Raw genomic sequence first — 17,909 nt, forward strand, 5'->3', positions numbered from 1 at the left:
TTTTTTTTTTCTTCTTTCTGAACCTCTTTTTATCCCCTTTCTCCCCCCTCACGATTTGGGATCTCTTCTGATTTGGCTAAAGCATATTTTCCTGGGGTTGTTGCCACCCTTTTAGTATTTCACTTGCTCCTTCATATACTCTTATCTGGACAAAATGACAAGGCAGAAAAATTCACCACAAAAAAAAGAACAAGAGGCAGTACCAAAGGCTAGGGACCTAATCAATACAGACATTGGTACTATGTCAGATCTAGAGTTCAGAATGACGATTCTCAAGGTTCTAGCCGGGCTCGAAAAAGGCATGGAAGATATTAGAGAAACCCTCTCCGGAGAGATAAAAGCCCTTTCTGGAGAAATAAAAGAACTAAAATTTAACCAAGTTGAAATCAAAAAAGCTATTAATGAGGTGCAATCAAAAATGGAGGCTCTCACTGCTAGGATAAATGAGGCAGAAGAAAGAATTAGCGATATAGAAGACCAAATGACAGAGAATAAAGAAGCTGAGCAAAAGAGGGACAAACAGCTACTGGACCATGAGGGGAGAATTCGAGAGATAAGTGACACCATAAGACGAAACAACATTAGAATAATTGGGATTCCAGAAGAAGAGGAAACAGAGAGGGGAGCAGAAGGTATATTGGAGAGAATTATTGGAGAGAATTTCCCCAATATGGCAAAGGGAACAAGCATCAAAATCCAGGAGGTTCAGAGAACCCCACTCAAAATCAATAAGAATAGGTCCACACCCCGTCACCTAATAGTAAAATTTACAAGTCTTAGTGACAAAGAGAAGATCCTGAAAGCAGCCCGGGAAAAGAAGTCTGTAACATACAATGGTAAAAATATTAGATTGGCAGCAGACTTATCCACAGAGACCTGGCAGGCCAGAAAGAGCTGGCATGATATATTCAGAGTACTAAACGAGAAAAACATGCAGCCAAGAATACTATATCTAGCTAGGCTATCATTGAAAATAGAAGGAGAGATTAAAAGCTTCCAGGACAAACAAAAACTGAAAGAATTTGCAAATACCAAACCAGCTCTACAGGAAATATTGAAAGGGGTCCTCTAAGCAAAGAGAGACCCTAAAAGTAGTAGATCAGAAAGGAACAGAGACAATATACAATAACAGTCACCTTACAGGCAATACAATGGCACTAAATTCATATCTCTCAATAGTTACCCTGAATGTTAATGGGCTAAATGCCCCAATCAAAAGACACAGGGTATCAGAATGGATAAAAAAACAAAACCCATCTATATGTTGCCTACAAGAAACTCATCTTAAACCTGAAGACACCTCCAGATTTAACGTGAAGGGGTGGAAAAGAATTTACCATACTAATGGACATCAGAAAAAAGCAGGAGTGGCAATCCTTATATCAGATCAATTAGATTTTAAGCCAAAGACTATAATAAGAGATGAGGAAGGACATTATATCATACTCAAAGGAACTGTCCAACAAGAAGATCTAACAATTTTAAATATCTATGCCCCTAACATGGGAGCAGCCAACTATATAAACCAATTAATAACAAATCAAAGAAACACATCGACAATAATACAATAATCGTAGGGGATTTTAACACTCCCCTCACTGAAATGGACAGATCATCCAAGCAAAAGATCAACAAGGAAATCAAGGCCTTAAATGACACACTGGAGCAGATGGACATCACAGATGTATTCAGAACATTTCATCCCAAAGCAACAGAATACACATTCTTCTCTAGTGCACATGGAACATTCTCCAGAATAGATCATATTCTCGGTCCTAAATCAGGTCTCAACTGTTATCAAAAGATTGGGATCATTCCCTGCATATTTTCAGACCACAATGCTCTGAAGCTAGAACTCAATCACAAGAGGAAATTTGGAAAGAACCCAAATACATGCAGACTAAACAGCATCCTTCTAAAGAATGAATGGGTCAACCAGGAAATTAAAGAAGAGTTGAAAAAATTCATGGAAACAAATGATAATGAAAATACAATGGTTCAAAATCTGTGGGACACAACAAAGGCAGTCCTGAGAGGAAAATATATAGCGGTACAAGCCTTTCTCAAGAAACAAGAAAGGTCTCAGGTACACAACCTAACCCTACACCTAAAGGAGCTGGAGAAAGAACAAGAAAGAAACCCTAAACCCAGCAGGAGAAGAGAAATCATAAAGATCAGAGCAGAAATCAATGAAATAGAAACCAAAAAAACAATAGAACAAATCAACGAAACTAGGAGCTGGTTCTTTGAAAGAATTAATAAGATCGATAAACCATTGGCCGGACTTATCAAAAAGAAAAGAGAGAGGACCCAAATAAATAAAATCATGAATGAAAGAGGAGAGATCACAACTAACACCAAAGAAATACAGACAATTATAAGAACATACTATGAGCAACTCTAGGCCAACAAATTTGACAATCTGGAAGAAATGGATGCATTCCTAGAGACATATAAACTACCACAACTGAACCAGGAAGAAATAGAAAGCCTGAACAGACCCATAACCAGTAAGGAGATTGAAACAGTCATCAAAAATCTCCAAACAAACAAAAGCCCAGGGCCAGATGGCTTCCCGGGGGAATTCTACCAAACATTTAAAGAAGAACTAATTCCTATTCTCCTGAAACTGTTCCAAAAAATAGAAATGGAAGGAAAACTTCCAAACTCATTTTATGAGGCCAGCATCACCTTGATCCCAAAACCAGACAAGGATCCCATCAAAAAGGAGAACTACAGACCAATATCCTTGATGAACACAGATGCAAAAATTCTCGCCAAAATACTAGCCAATAGGATTCAACAGTACATTAAAAGGATTATTCACCACGACCAAGTGGGATTTATTCCAGGGCTTCAAGGTTGGTTCAACATCTGCAAATCAATCAATGTGATACAACACATTAATAAAAGAAAGAACAAGAACCATATGATACTCTCCATAGATGCTGAAAAAGCATTTGACAAAGTACAGCATCCCTTCCTGATCAAAACTCTTCAAAGTGTAGGGATAGAGGGCACATACCTCAATATTATCAAAGCCATCTATGAAAAACCCACCGCAAATATCATTCTCAGTGGAGAAAAACTGAAAGCTTTTCCGCTAAGGTCAGGAACACGGCAGGGATGTCCGTTATCACCACTGCTATTCAACATAGTACTAGAAGTCCTAGCCTCAGCAATCAGACAACAAAAGGAAATTAAAGGCATCCAAATCGGCAAAGAAGAAGTCAAACTATCACTCTTCACAGATGATATGATACTATATGTGGAAAACCCAAAAGACTCCACTCCAAAACTGCTAGAACTTGTACAGGAATTCAGTAAAGTGTCAGGATATAAAATCAATGCACAGAAATCAGTTGCATTTCTCTACACCAACAACAAGACAGAAGAAAGAGAAATTAAGGAGTCCATCCCATTTACAATTGCACCCAAAACTATAAGATACCTAGGAATAAACCTAACCAAAGAGACTAAGAATCTATACACAGAAAACTATAAAGTACTCATGAAAGAAATTGAGGAAGACACAAAGAAATGGAAAAATGTTCCATGCTCCTGGATTGGAAGAATAAATATTGTGAAAATGTCTATGCTACCTAAAGCAATCTACACATTTAATGCAATTCCTATCAAAGTACCATCCATTTTTTTCAAAGAAATGGAACAAATAATCCTAAAATTTATATGGAACCAGAAAAGACCTCGAATAGCCAAAGGAATATTGAAAAAGAAAGCCAAAGTTGGTGGCATCACAATTCCGGACTTCAAGCTCTATTACAAAGCTGTCATCATCAAGACAGCATGGTACTGGCACAAAAACAGACACATAGATCAATGGAACAGAATAGAGAGCCCAGAAATAGACCCTCAACTCTATGGTCAACTAATCTTCGACAAAGCAGGAAAGAATATCCAATGGAAAAAAGACAGCCTCTTCAACAAATGGTGTTGGGAAAATTGGACAGCCACATGCAGAAAAATGAAATTGGATCATTTCCTTACACCACACACGAAAATAGACTCAAAATGGATGAAGGAGCTCAATGTGAGAAAGGAATCCATCAAAATCCTTGAGGGGAACACAGGCAGCAACCTCTTCGACCTCAGCTGCAGCAACAACTTCCTAGGAACATCGCCAAAGGCATGGGAAGCAAGGGCAAAAATGAACTATTGGGATTTTATCAAGATCAAAAGCTTTTGCACAGCAAAGGAAACAGTTAACAAAACCAAAAGACAACTGACAGAATGGGAGAAGATATTTGCAAACGACATATCAGATAAAGGGCTAGTGTCCAAAACCTATAAAGAACTTAGCAAACTCAACACCCAAAGAACAAATAATCCAATCAAGAAATGGGCAGAGGACATGAACAGACATTTCTGCAAAGAAGACATCCAGATGGCCAACAGACACATGAAAAAGTGCTCCACATCACTCGGCATCAGGGAAATACAAATCAAAACCACAATGAGATACCACCTCACACCAGTCAGAATGGCTAAAATTAACAAGTCAGGAAATGACAGATGCTGGCGAGGATGCGGAGAAAGGGGAACCCTCCTACACTGTTGGTGGGAATGCAAGCTGGTGCAACCACTCTGGAAAACAGCATGGAAGTTCCTCAAAATGTTGAAAATAGAACTCCCCTATGACCCAGCAATTGCCCTGCTGGGTATTTACCCTAAAGATACAAACGTAGTGATCCGAAGGGGCACGTGCACCCGAATGTTTATAGCAGCAATGTCTACAATAGCCAAACTATGGAAAGATCCTAGATGTCCATCAACAGACGAATGGATAAAGAAGAAGTGGTATATATACACAATGGAATACTACGCAGCCATCAAAAGAAATGAAATCTTGCCATTTGCGACGACGTGGATGGAACTAGAGGGTATCACGCTTAGTGAAATAAGTCAATCGGAGAAAGACAACTATCATATGATCTCCCTGATATGAGGGAGAGGAGATGCAACATGGGGGGTTAAGGGGGTAGGAGAAGAGTAAATGAAACAAGATGGGATTGGGAGGGAGACAAACTATAAGTGACTCTTAATCTCACAAAACAAACTGAGGGTTGATGGGGAGGGGGGTTGGGGGGTGTGGGTTATGGACATTGGGGAGGGTATGTGCTATGGTGAGTGCTGTGAAGTGTGTAAACCTGGCGATTCACAAACCTGTACCCCTGGGGATAAAAATATTATTATACGTTTATAAAAAATAAAATTTAAAAAAAAAATGGAAGGGCAAAGAAAACAATCAGATAAAGTAGTCATCATATCTTTTTTACTTCAAGTTATTAATATTCTGTTAATGCAACTTTGATTGATTCCATTACACTAAAAGTTTTGTTTCTGTTTTAAGTTCAGGATACAGAAATGTCATTTCTCATTTGAAGGTATTTTTGTGAACATATTCAAGATGGTTTTGTGATACGGTTACTGAAGTGAACATGTTGGGAAAATATTACCATAGTGTCTTCATTGAGCAGATAAACATTTATTGGTATCACCAACTTTTTGTGAATAGATCTTAGTCTATTTTAAAATCTAAATACACCATTTTGACTGTACTTTGCCATGTAATTATGTAATTATATAGCACAGTTCTCATTGGTCTTTCAGCCAAGGTTTGAATCTAGTCTAAATATAATGAGCTTGAACCTTCAGGGAGTCAGGAAAGTGAACTCTTAATACCCTTGGAAGAGAGTTCCTCACAGGCGTGTTAGAATGTTTATGTGTTGTCTCAACTGAAAACCAGGGAATAGAACTTGAATTGTAATGGTCTACAAATGCTTGACCTCCTCATTTCCTAGAGTTATCACAAGTAAAAATGGTTGAAATAGGTATATTGTTAAAGTGGAGGGTATGTATCCCTCTATTTCTGGATGAATGCATTTGAAAATCAAAACAAAGTTCATGGTAGAAAATGTGTGTGTGTGTGTGTGTGTTACAAACATAAACTTTTTTTTTAAATTGAAAACACTGTGTTTCAGAGGACCAGACAGATCAGCCACAAAGACTTGTTAATAAAGGTGTGGATTTTATAACCAAATCTATCATAATCTTAATAGGAAGGAACATAATGAAATAAAAAGGAATAAAAGATGTAGTGTTAAAAAATTGAATTAATTCCTACCTATGTCCATTCTCATCTATAAACACCCTTTAGTTATTTATATGTTACCTAATCTTTGTTAGTATATGGTTTTTCATCCATAAAATGAAAACAATATTGCCTAATATATCTTCCTCATAAGATTATTAAGAGAATTAAATTATTTTATACTGTGGCATATTAATACATGAATTTTATCTAGTATATATTAGGTACTTTTAAGTGCCAGACATGATACTAATTGCTTTACCTTTCTACCATCTAATACTCAGATCAACCCTGTGAATTAGATAAGAAATGAATATGTGATGCTCAAATATTATGTCACATGAGATTATAGGGCTAGTTAAGTAACAACACTGAGATACAGTCATGCTTCCAATCTGTGCATTTAACTCTTTGCTAAACTACCTCTTCATGTTTAGCTTGAACTATGAGTTAAAGATATGCTCTAGAACTTTTCCTAAACCTTAGGGCCCATATATTAGTACATATAGTAAAGTTCCCCTGAAAAAGTTTTAGAGCATTTATCTCAGATATACGTTAATTAGATATTAGAATAGTCATTCAGCATACTAATTCCTACTTATTTGCTTTGTTCTCTTAGGTGGATAGATTTTGTAGATGTAGTACCTCAAGCCAGGTCATTTTGATATTCGGTTCCTTTCTTGACTGAGACAATCTGCTTCTATTTACTGCAGCCCTTGAATAGCACTGGGATTAAGGGGGGCCATTCCCCTGCACAGTCAAAAAGCCACATATAACTTTATACTCTCCCAAAACTTAACTAATGGCCTACTGTTGACTAGAAGCCTTATCAAAAACACACAGCTGATTAACACATATTTTGTGTATTAAATATATTAATACTGTATTCTTACAACCACATAGGTGAAAGAAAAGAAATGTTAAGAAAGAAAATACATTTACAATACTGCATGTATCTATTGAAAAAAATCCATGGATAAGTGGACTTTTGCAGTTCAAATCCGTGCTGTTCAAGGGTCAACTGTATTTCTAATAATTATAGATAATATTCATAAAGCACTTTGTGCCAATTACTTAATCTGCTTTATCTCTCTGTTCTCATCACAACTCTCTTTGAAACCATTTGTATAATCACCAACTTTCAAAGTAGGAAACTAAGACATTGAACATTTAAATGACTTGCATTAGATTACCGAGCCAGTAAGTGTGAAGTTGGGATTCCACCTTAATTCAATAGAATCTTCTTTGAAAAACTTTAAGTTGGAACTGCAAACAACTAATTAAAGTTTTTAAATAAGGGGCGCCTGGGTGGCTCAGCGGGTTAAAGCCTCTGCCTTCGGCTCAGGTCATGATCCCAGGGTCCTGGGATCGAGCCCCACATCGGGCTCTCTGTGAAGCAGGAAGCCTGCTTCCCTTCCTCTCTCTCTGCCTGCCTCTCTGTCTACTTGTGATCTCTGTCTGTCAAATAAATTAAAAAAAAAAAAAGTTTTTAAATAAGTAATTTAGTAGTATTTTCACCACAACAGGGAATTCCATTTTCAGTAGAAGATAAAGAATTACAGTGTTTTTCTTAAAATCATTTTTAAATTTGCTTCTATTTTCATGTCTTGGTTTACACGTAATTAAAGGAAAATTCATCCCAAGGAAAGCACCTGTAGAGATAAGGCACCAGGTTCTCCAGTATGCAATGAGCACAAATTGGTGACCAAACAGCAAAAGCTAAAGGGTAAATGAAGTCTTATTCCCCTCTTAGTTGCTGATATCCAAAGTAAATATAAATACTAAAGGAAAATGTTGAGGACATCTCAAGGATTGAATTATTGACTTCTTTGCCGTTTTGTTAAAGTCTAGTTAATGAGGGCATCTCTAGGTATTATGGTCTTTCTAAAAAAGAAAATTGGCTTTTCCCATTCAATTTGTACATAATGCAACTTTTACACGTCCTTCAGTTCTTATTAAGAAGCTGAAATACTTCAGCAATAACTTTAGGACAGCCTAGCTTCTGATGAAATTTCACGTAGGGAGAAAAAGCATGGGAAACATCCCCATGTAATCTTTTATATCTGTCATTTGCAGTGGGTAAGTGACCCGCCTTGGTTTGACTATCCTCCTGCTGCTTTACTGCACGTCAAGGTTTTGTGGACATGTTGTCTAGGTCAATGGGAGGGTTTTCTTTCTTGTGTATCTATCATTAAAACGTTCCACAAAAACCTACTGCAAAATATTCCTTATCTTTTTGTCAAATATGAAGCAGTGACTAGGACTAGTACTTTATGGAAATTTTTTACACCCTTAATAATCATTTCGAAAATTTAGAGCACGTATAAGCACGTAAAATTTAGAGCAGGCGTATAAGAATAGCTTCATATTTCTGCCTTCTTTTCTTTTATAGGGCCTACTGTATTTGATTCACTTATATCAATTGGAATATCCTCCACATCTTTTATTTCTCTGACCCTCACATTTATGGGCTAGGTTTGTGGCTTGCTGATTTTCAGTTTTGTAGAAAGACCTATGTTTTTCTATCACATAGTGTACAGCACAACTTTGACAGCAGATGAGCAGTTCTCCAAGGGCGCTGAGCCAGGCTGGTTATCTCAGACACTCCAGAGAGGACCCAAGGACGAGCTGCTCACCTCTTCGCTCTTTCAGGCACACTCTGTGCAGCCAACAAGGAAGACTTGCATAAAATTTGTTAGAGACCCGCAGTAATTTGGGAATCTATTGGTTTTGTGATATATCCTTAGATATTTTTCACACATATGTGTTCAATCTTCCCATCTTATAAAATAAAAGAAAAAATTTATCTTCCGTTTTCTTTATATCTGATATTCCCTTCCCCTAGTAGCAGCACTTACTGACCAAATACTTATTTTTATTGCTTTAAATTTGTAGAGAGCCAAGATCCATCTCATGCCAAATATATAATTGTCTTCAATTTTATATCCAATTTCTTATTACTGTGATAAAATACTATTTAAATTAAAATTTATTTTAAAGTGTATATTTAAAGTGTATATATTACATAACACTAATATATTATTACATTATTATGCTTATTTAAATGATTATCCTAAAGGTGTATTGATATTATATCTATACTGTGTTCATAGCTTTGATTAATTGTTCTTAATATTAGAACTATAGCTTAAAGAATTTTTGCTGGGACATTTTCATGTGCTTTTTTTTTTCTTTATATTTTAGGTGTACAAGAATTTCCAGAAAACATTAAGTGTTGTAAGTGTTTAACAATTATTGAAGCCAGTGTCAATCCCATTTCTAAGTGAGTATGAGTGTTTATATTTTACTTGTATTTATGTTTACATTGGATAATAATGTACACAGATAAAGGAACTTCACCTAATAAATGAATTTTAAATGGTTCATTTAAAATTCAATTTAATAGAATGATGAGGAAAATAATCAAAATAGTTTAACAAAAGATGATTAAAAGCACTGCTGAATAGTGATGAAGGCCTAATTGGCACAGAATTGCATTACTTTGAAGTAAACTATGTCATCATTCTTTGGCTCTCAGGCAATATTCCATGAAAGAGCACTGAAAGAAACTGTTATTAGTTATGATCACGGTGGAAAATTAACATCAAGGATCTAATGAAAGTTCAAGAGAGTACAAGAGTTTGAGATATTGATAAGTGCATAAAATAGCTGATCATGTAATTCTAGCTGAAAAATGAATTATGACCAGAAAAAGGGACTATTTGTGTTCAGGGAAGAGCAAAAAGACAGTTCTATGAGGATAACAGAATGGCGACTTGGATGGTAAAGATACTATGATTAGAAATGGGGCATTTGTGGCTTACGATCTGTTAGTAGAGAAATGGCATGGGAAGATGAGACCCAACATGTATCAACCAATGTTGGTAAATTATGGTTATGTCATAGGCATAGTGTGCGCTGTGCAATCAAATAGGTCAAGAAAAAACAGAGTGAATGGCAAAGTCATGAATTTGAAAGTTAAATTCACTTAACAATAGCAGTGAACATAAAACCTGGAAGGACAGCAGCAATATCTTGGAAAGGCTGAAACAAATCAGTGGTATTGGGATGCAGATAATGAGTCTCAGTAAGACTGACATTATAATTATACAAAAACTGACAGTAGGATTTGAGAAAAAACTTAGGTCATCGGTTTATATTAAATTGGGGAGACTGGGAGAAACTGAAGCCCACTGGAAAGGCATCTAATAAGTAGTGTCTTTTAGAAGAACAAAGGAAGTTTATCAAAGGGAGTTTGAAGGGAAATTTTTTCATCAATATAGTTGAGAAGAGGGAGTAATGAGGATAGTTTCTTTAAGGGTCATGAGAAGAGGCTGTAGATGAGACTAGGAACAGATTATAAAAGGAGATAAAAGTTTAGATGGAGATCTTTACAGTGAATTGTTTGTAAAATAACTTATGGCCTTTGGTAGAAAGTGTGGAACATCAAGAAATAAAATGTGTTTGAAAGGGAACAAATTTTCTACCTCAAAAGTAGATTATTGAAGAGAAAAAAAATTGTGAAAAGAATTTTCCAAAACTCTTAATCTAGAATGCAGTCCTCTCAACAAATAGACATCACTAGCTTTTCACATAAAGACCACAGCTATATGCTTGACTTAAGTCATAGTCCAGGACAGATAATGAATTGTTTTTCAAAACTATAGTTTTATTGGCTGTATCTCTGAATTCCTTCCATACATTTGGTTTTTTAAAAGATGAATATGACTTGTTTCATTAAAAAATGTCTGACACTAAGAGGATTAAGTAGTTTGGGAATTCATAAAAAATTACACAAAAGTCAATTTAAGTTGTATACTAATTTTAAAGGTTTTTTAAGATATAATTCATATATAGTAAAATTTACCTTTTACCTATATGGCTTAGTGAATTTTGACAAATGTATACAGTTGTGCACCACAACTATAATAAGATAGAGACTATTTCCATCTCCCCGAAAAGTTCCCTCAGCGCAATCATCCATTTCTCTGATTTCTATGATTTTGTCTTTTCCAAATGTCATATAAATAATATCATACTGTTGTGTCTGACTTCTTTTACTTAACACGGTGATTTTGAGATTTATCCACATTGGTTCAAGAAGTGGTATTACGGGACGCCTGGGTGGCTCAGTTGGTTAAGCAGCTGCCTTCGGCTCAGGTCATGATCCCAGCGTCCTGGGATCGAGTCCCACATCAGGCTCCTTGCTTGGCGGGGAGCCTGCTTCTCCCTCTGTCTCTGCCTGCCATTCTGTCTGCCTGTGCTTGCTCTCTCTCCCTCTCTCTCTGACAAATTAAAAAAAAAAAAAAAAAAAAAAGAAGTGGTATTACATTCCTTTTTATTGCTAGGTAATATTCCATTGTATGGAAATACCATAAGTTATTTATCTATTCATCAATTGATAGACATTTAAGATGTTTGTGTCAGCATATGTTTTCTATTGGGTAGACCCCTAGGAGTGGTATACTGGGTAGTACGGTGTGTATATGTCTAACCTTATAAGAAATTTCCAAACCCTATTCAAAAACAGCTGTCCCATTGTCTTTCCCATCAGCAATTTATTAGAGTTTCTGTTGTTCCTCATCTTTGTCAGAATTTGGTACTATCAGGGGACCTGGGTGGTTCAGTTGGTTCAGGGTCTGCCTTCGACTCAGGTTGTGATCCCGGGGTCCTGAGATTGAGCCCCAAGTCTGGCTCCCTGTTCATTGGGAAGTCTGCTTCTCCTACTCCCTCTGTTGTTCCCCTTGCTTGTGCTCTCTGTCAAATGAATAAATAAAATCTTAAAAAAGAAAAAAAGAATTTGGTGCTATTAGGTTTCTGTTGTTGTTTTCTATTTTTACCCACACTAGCAGATATTGTACCTCACTGTGGCATTTCACTGTGGTTTTAATTTACATCTTTAATATCCAGGTAACATGTTTTCATTTTCATGTATTTATTTACAATTTTTATTGCTTCTTCAGTAAAAGTTCAAGTCTCATTTTCTTTTTTTTTTAATTAATTTATTTATTTTAGAGAGTGTGTACACCCAGAGGGAGGGGCAAAAGAAGAGGGAGGGTCTCAAGCAGACTCCATGCTCAACAAGGAGCCTGACACAGGGCTCATCTCATGCCTCCAAGATCACGACCTGAAAGGGAACAAGACTCAGATGCCTAACCAGCTGCACCACCCAGGTGCCCGCATCTCTTGTTCATTTTTATTATTTTATCTTATTATTATTGAATTATAAGAGTTTTAGGGGTGCCTGGGTGGCTCAGTTGGTTAAGCCTCTGCCTTCAGCTCAGATCATGATCCTGGAGTCCTGGGATCAAGCGAATCGAGCCCCCAACTGGGCTCCCTGATCAGTGGGGGAATCTGCTTCTCCCTTCCCCTCTGTCCCTCCTCCCTGTTTGTGTTCTGTCTCTCACAAATAAATAATCTTAAAAAAAATTCTTTATATATTCTGGCTAAATGTTCTTTATTTGTATGCAAATAATTACTCCTATTCTCTGACTTATCTTCTCATTTTTAAAACAGTGACTTCCAAAAGGAAGATTTTAATTCTGATGAAGAGCTATTCATAAATTATTATATTGGTTTATGCTTCTTCTTCCTGTATAAGTGAGCTTTGCTATCATAGTCTTAAAGATTTTTCTCTGTGCTTTCCTCTGGAACTTAGGCTTTACACTTAGGTCTATGATCTATTTAAAGCTAATTTTTAGAGGTGCCTCAGTGGCTCAGTCTGTTGAGCATCAGGTTCTTGATTTTGGCTCAGATAATGATCTCAGGGTGGTGGGATCAAGCCCTGCATCAGGCTCAGTCCTCAGCCCAGAGTAAACTGGTTCTTCTCCGCCTCTCCCCAGGCTTGTTTGCTAGCTTGTTTATTTGCATATGGTTATCCATTTATTCCACTACCTTTTGTTGAAAAAATTATCCTTTCTTCATAAGATGACCCGAGTACTGTTGTTGTTTTTTTTTTAAAGATTTTATTTATTTATTTGACAGACAGAGATCACAAGTAGGCAGAGAAGCAGGCAGAGAGAGAGGAAGGGAAGCAGGCTCCCTGCCAAGCAGAGAGCTGATGCGGGGCTTGATCCCAGGACCCTGGGATCATGACCTGAGCTGAAGGCAGAGGCTTTAACCCACTGAGCCACCCAGGCGCCGCACCGAGTACTGTTTTTTGTTAATCAATTGATCACATGTGTTTGGATCCATTTCTGAATTGCCCATTTTGTACATTAATCAATATGCCTGTTCTTATATCAGTTCCATACTGTCTACTATTACTATATTACTATAGCTTTATGGTAATTCATACAATCAAGGAGTGTGAGTCCTTGCACTTTATTCTTCTTTATCAAAATTACCTGAGCTATCTATACCTTTTGCTTTTTCATATAAATTTTTTAATCAGCTTTCTAATATCTACAAAAATAACAAATCCTTCTGGAATTTTAGTAGAAATTATATTGAATCTATAAATCAATTTGAGCAGAATTAACATCTCAAAAATATTGAATAGTCCTATTCCTGAGAATAGTATATCTTTATAGTTACTTGGATATTTTAAAATTTCTTTTATCAGGGTGTCTGCGTGGCTCTGTAGGTTAGGCATCTGCCTTCAGCTTGGGTCGTGATCCTGGGGTCCTGGGTTTGAGCCTCAGGTCAGGCTCTCTGTTCCAGCTCTCTGCTTGGTGGGGAGCCTGCTTCTTCCTCTTTCTCTGCCTACTGCTCTGCTTACTTATGATCTCTCTCTCTGTCAACTAAATAAGTAGAAATCTTTAAAAAATAATAATAATAAAAATTTAAAAATAAAATTTCTTTTATCAATGCCTTGTAGACTTCAACATATGAATCTTTTATATGATTCAAATTATTCCAAATATTTCATGTTTTTTGTGCAATTGCAAAAGATTGTTCCATTATTCAATTGTTTATTGTTAGTATATAGAAATATAACCAGTTTTTCTTTATGGACCCTATATTCTGCAATCTCACTAAATTCACTAATTTTAGTAGATTTTTTTTAGATTTGGGGTGATTTCCTATGTAGACTATCATGTCACCTGTGAATGTCGACAGATTTGGGGTGTTGGTTTTTTTTTTATCATTTCAATCTGTGTGTCTTTTATTTATTTCCTTTTCTTTCTTTATTGTCTTGGACAGGACCTCCTGTACAACGCTGAATAGAAGAGGTTAAAAGAGACATTGCCTTTTTCCCAACTTAGGGGGAAAGCACTGAGACTTTCACCATTATGTATGATTGTTACTTGTTGTTTTTTCAGTCATGCCTTTATCAGGTTGGGGAAATTTTCAATAATCCATTCCTCATCTCCTTTTGAGCTCTCCCCAGCAGGTTACTCTAAGTTTAGGTTTTTACTTTCAATCTTTACAAGGAAATCTAAGCTTTCTCTGTGAGGTCCTTGAACAATTGTTGAGTCTCTTGACCACCAGCTGGTTCCCACACCAGTCCACATTTTTAGGAACTTCTTAGAGCAGAATCCCAGGTCCAGATACCATAATCTGTGTTAGTTTTCTAATACTATGTAAGAAATTACCTTTAGTTTAGTGGCTCAGCAGCACATTATTATCCCTCAGTTTCTGTAGGTTAGGAATCTGGGCATGTTGTAACATGATTTCCTGCCTCATAGTTTCACCAAGCTGCAATCAAGGTATCAGTCAAGCTGTATTCTCATCTGGAAGCTCAATGGAAAAAGAATGTACTTTCAATTTCACTCAGGTTATTGGCAGAGTTCATTTAGTTGCTATTATACAGTTGAGAGCCCAGCTCTTTGGTGACTCGCAGCTCAAGGCCACACTTGGATCCTAGAGGTTGGTACAGTTCCCAGACATGTTGACTTCTCCATAAACAGTTCACTAGTGGCAGCTTGCTTCTTTAATGTCAGCAGCTGAGTAGAGTTAATATTCTAGTAAGACAGTATTGTATAATATAGTTATGAGAGTGACATCTCATATTTTCCATACTCCATTGATTAGAAGCAAATCACAAGTCTTATCACACTTAAAGGAAAAGCATGACCTTCATACAAGGTCATGAACATCAGGAAGTGAGGGTAATGGAGGCCACCTTGGAATCTATCCACCATGTCTTTGATATCTGGTTTGCTGAGACTTTTATTATCAATTTGACATATTGAATTTTGTCAAAGCTCTTTTTTTCCCCAAACATCTATTGACATGATGATATGCTGTTTGTTTTTTTTTTCTTTTTCAATGTAATGATATGGTGAATTACACTGAATGTTTTTTTTAATGTTAATCCAAATTTGTATTCCAGGAATAAACACTACTTGATCAAGAAGTATTACTTTTTAAAATAAATTAATGGCTATTATTTTTTAATAAATTAATTAATGATATGCTAATATTTCGTAAAGGATTTTCCTGTCTATATTCATGAAACATATTAGTCTGAAATTTCTTTTCTTGTAGTTTCTTTGCCTGGTTTTGGTAACAAAATAAAACTAGTCTCATAAAAATAGTTGGGAGACATTCTCTCCTATTTTCTATAAGAGTTTATATAGAATTGGAATTATTTCCTCCTTAAGTATGGGTAGAATTTGCCAGTGCAGCCCTCAAGCCTGGACTTCTCTTGAAGGGAAAGTTTTTAATTCCATTTCCATAATAACAGAAGGGTTATTCGAATTAACTTTTTTCTTGAGTGATCTTTGATAGCTGTGATTTTCAAGAATTTGTACACTTACATAAGGTTTCAAATGTTCTGGCATCAACTTTTTTTATAGTGTTCTTTTATCAACCCTTTAACATCTATGGGTTCTCTAATGGTGCTCTCTCTTTCATTCCTAGCATCCACAATTTGTGTCTTCTTTCTTTTTTTTGCTTGATCAGTCTGACTAGAGATTTGTCAATTTAATTGCTCTTTTCAAAAAACCATATTTATGTTTCATTGGGTTTTTTTTTTTTTTTGCTTTTCTCTTCATTTTCTTTGACTTAAGAAGTCTACAAAGTAGTAAGTCATGACGACCCTGGAATATAATAGATATAGTGCTGAGTATTATCATCTTAGCTTTAGTTTTAGATGTGAACTTTATAGTATAGTCTGAATGCCTTAACTAAGTCATTAGTGAAAATTATCATAATAAAATTGAAAACAACTACTTAATGAGAAAAGCATGAACCAGCATTTACTGAGAGCCTATTGTGTCTCAGACTTTGAGATGCATTATCTCATTTTCATCTTTAGGACAACCTCATAAAGTAGGTAAACATTATCTACATACCCTTTTACAGATAGAAACACATGAAGATAGCATTTAAATTCCTGAGATCCTTTCACCAATTCTGAAAAAACATTTGATTTTGGTTTAAATTAAAAGATACATTTTGAAAATATGACACATTTTAATGCATAATAATAATGACATTGCTAATAAATTATGGCACATCTACTGGATGGATACAAAGATTATATATAGGGTTACCATATGTCTCCGTTTGCTCAAGTCATCCCAGTTTATACCTCTTGATGTGACATGATTAATAATAGCTCATTTTTAATTCTCAAAAATGTCCTAGTTTGAATGATAGATAATGTAGTCACTCTGATTATACAGCAAAATTGAAAGATAATTACAATGTAAAGGGAGAAAACATGATACAATTTTGCAGTGATGTTAAAACATTTAATTGGAAACCAGATTTAAAATACATGAAATGGTAATGAGAGTTGTGTTAAGAAAGTAGAATTCTGAGCAATATTTTTCTTTTCTCTTTTTATTCCAAATATTCTATAATATTATTAATTTTATAATTTACACATTTAAAATATGTAGAGTTTGTAATTACTATGGGAGAAATAATCATTTAATCGCTAAAGAAACTCTGGAAGTGGATAATAGTATCATCATTTTACAAATAAGGAAATTGAGTCTTGCAAAGATTTATAAAGGTCACAGAGATAACTATTAAAAGAACTATAATTCAAACCCAGGTCTTCTAACATCAATGCCCGTATGCTCAACCACTAAAATATATGGGTGTCTGTTGTATTATACTTTCTTTGTGTAGTTTGAATATACCATTTGAATTTAAGTGATTAATAAAATGAATGTGTTTCTTTAGTGGTGAGAGAATTATTTGCCAATATACATAAAGAACTTCTTTGAATTCTTTATTAGATCAGTCAAATGTGGAAAGTAATCAGTTACTTTAACTTTTTTTAAAGAAATTATGTATTTATTTGACAGAGAACGAGAGAGCACAAGAGGGGGAACAGTAGAGGGAGAGGGAGAAATAGGTTCCCCACTGAGCAGGGAGTGTGGTGATGTAGGGCTCATTCCCAGGACCCTGGGATCACGACTGACTGGTACCCAAGGCAGATGCCCAACCATCTGAGCCACCCAGGAGCCTTACCAATTACTTTTGAATAGTAAAATCATTTCCTTATTGAGAACTCCCTAACTTAGTGTAAAATATTGGATTTCACTGGAGAACTTGGAGGAGGATAACCCATGATTGTCATCTTCATCAAGTTTATCTAGCTTACTAGATATTTAGATAGCTACTAGATAGTTGGATAGTTAGATAGCTTACTAGTATCTTCCTCACCACTCCTTTGTAAACTCCTCTGGAAATGGTAATATTGATAAGTGGGGCCATTTTCTCTATTAGAAGCTACAAAATTGTACCATAAAGTTAAAAATAAATGAAATTATTTTCTTTTGCATACTTACTGAATTTATTTTTCAAATAATATGTTTTAAACTATAGTGCTAGCTCATTGAGGACATTCTTAAAACTCATTGTCTTCAAACAATTTATAATTTATCCCAGGAAT

General features: G+C 35.6%; 1 protein-coding gene across 2 annotated transcripts in view; it reads left to right on the forward strand.

Annotated features, from left to right (window-relative positions):
* Positions 1 to 17,909, forward strand: part of LOC111143206 (leucine rich repeat containing 7) — a 336,603-nt gene that overhangs the window by 54,985 nt on the left and 263,709 nt on the right. For both annotated transcript variants that reach the window (XM_022496767.1, XM_022496768.1), the window contains exon 3: positions 9,317 to 9,395. In XM_022496767.1, the coding sequence (XP_022352475.1) occupies positions 9,317 to 9,395 (79 nt within the window). The remainder of the gene's footprint in view (positions 1 to 9,316; positions 9,396 to 17,909) is intronic.

Source organism: Enhydra lutris, unplaced genomic scaffold, assembly GCF_002288905.1.
Source record: "Enhydra lutris kenyoni isolate GAN:26980312 unplaced genomic scaffold, ASM228890v2 scaffoldscaffold9, whole genome shotgun sequence".
NCBI lineage: Eukaryota > Metazoa > Chordata > Mammalia > Carnivora > Mustelidae > Enhydra > Enhydra lutris.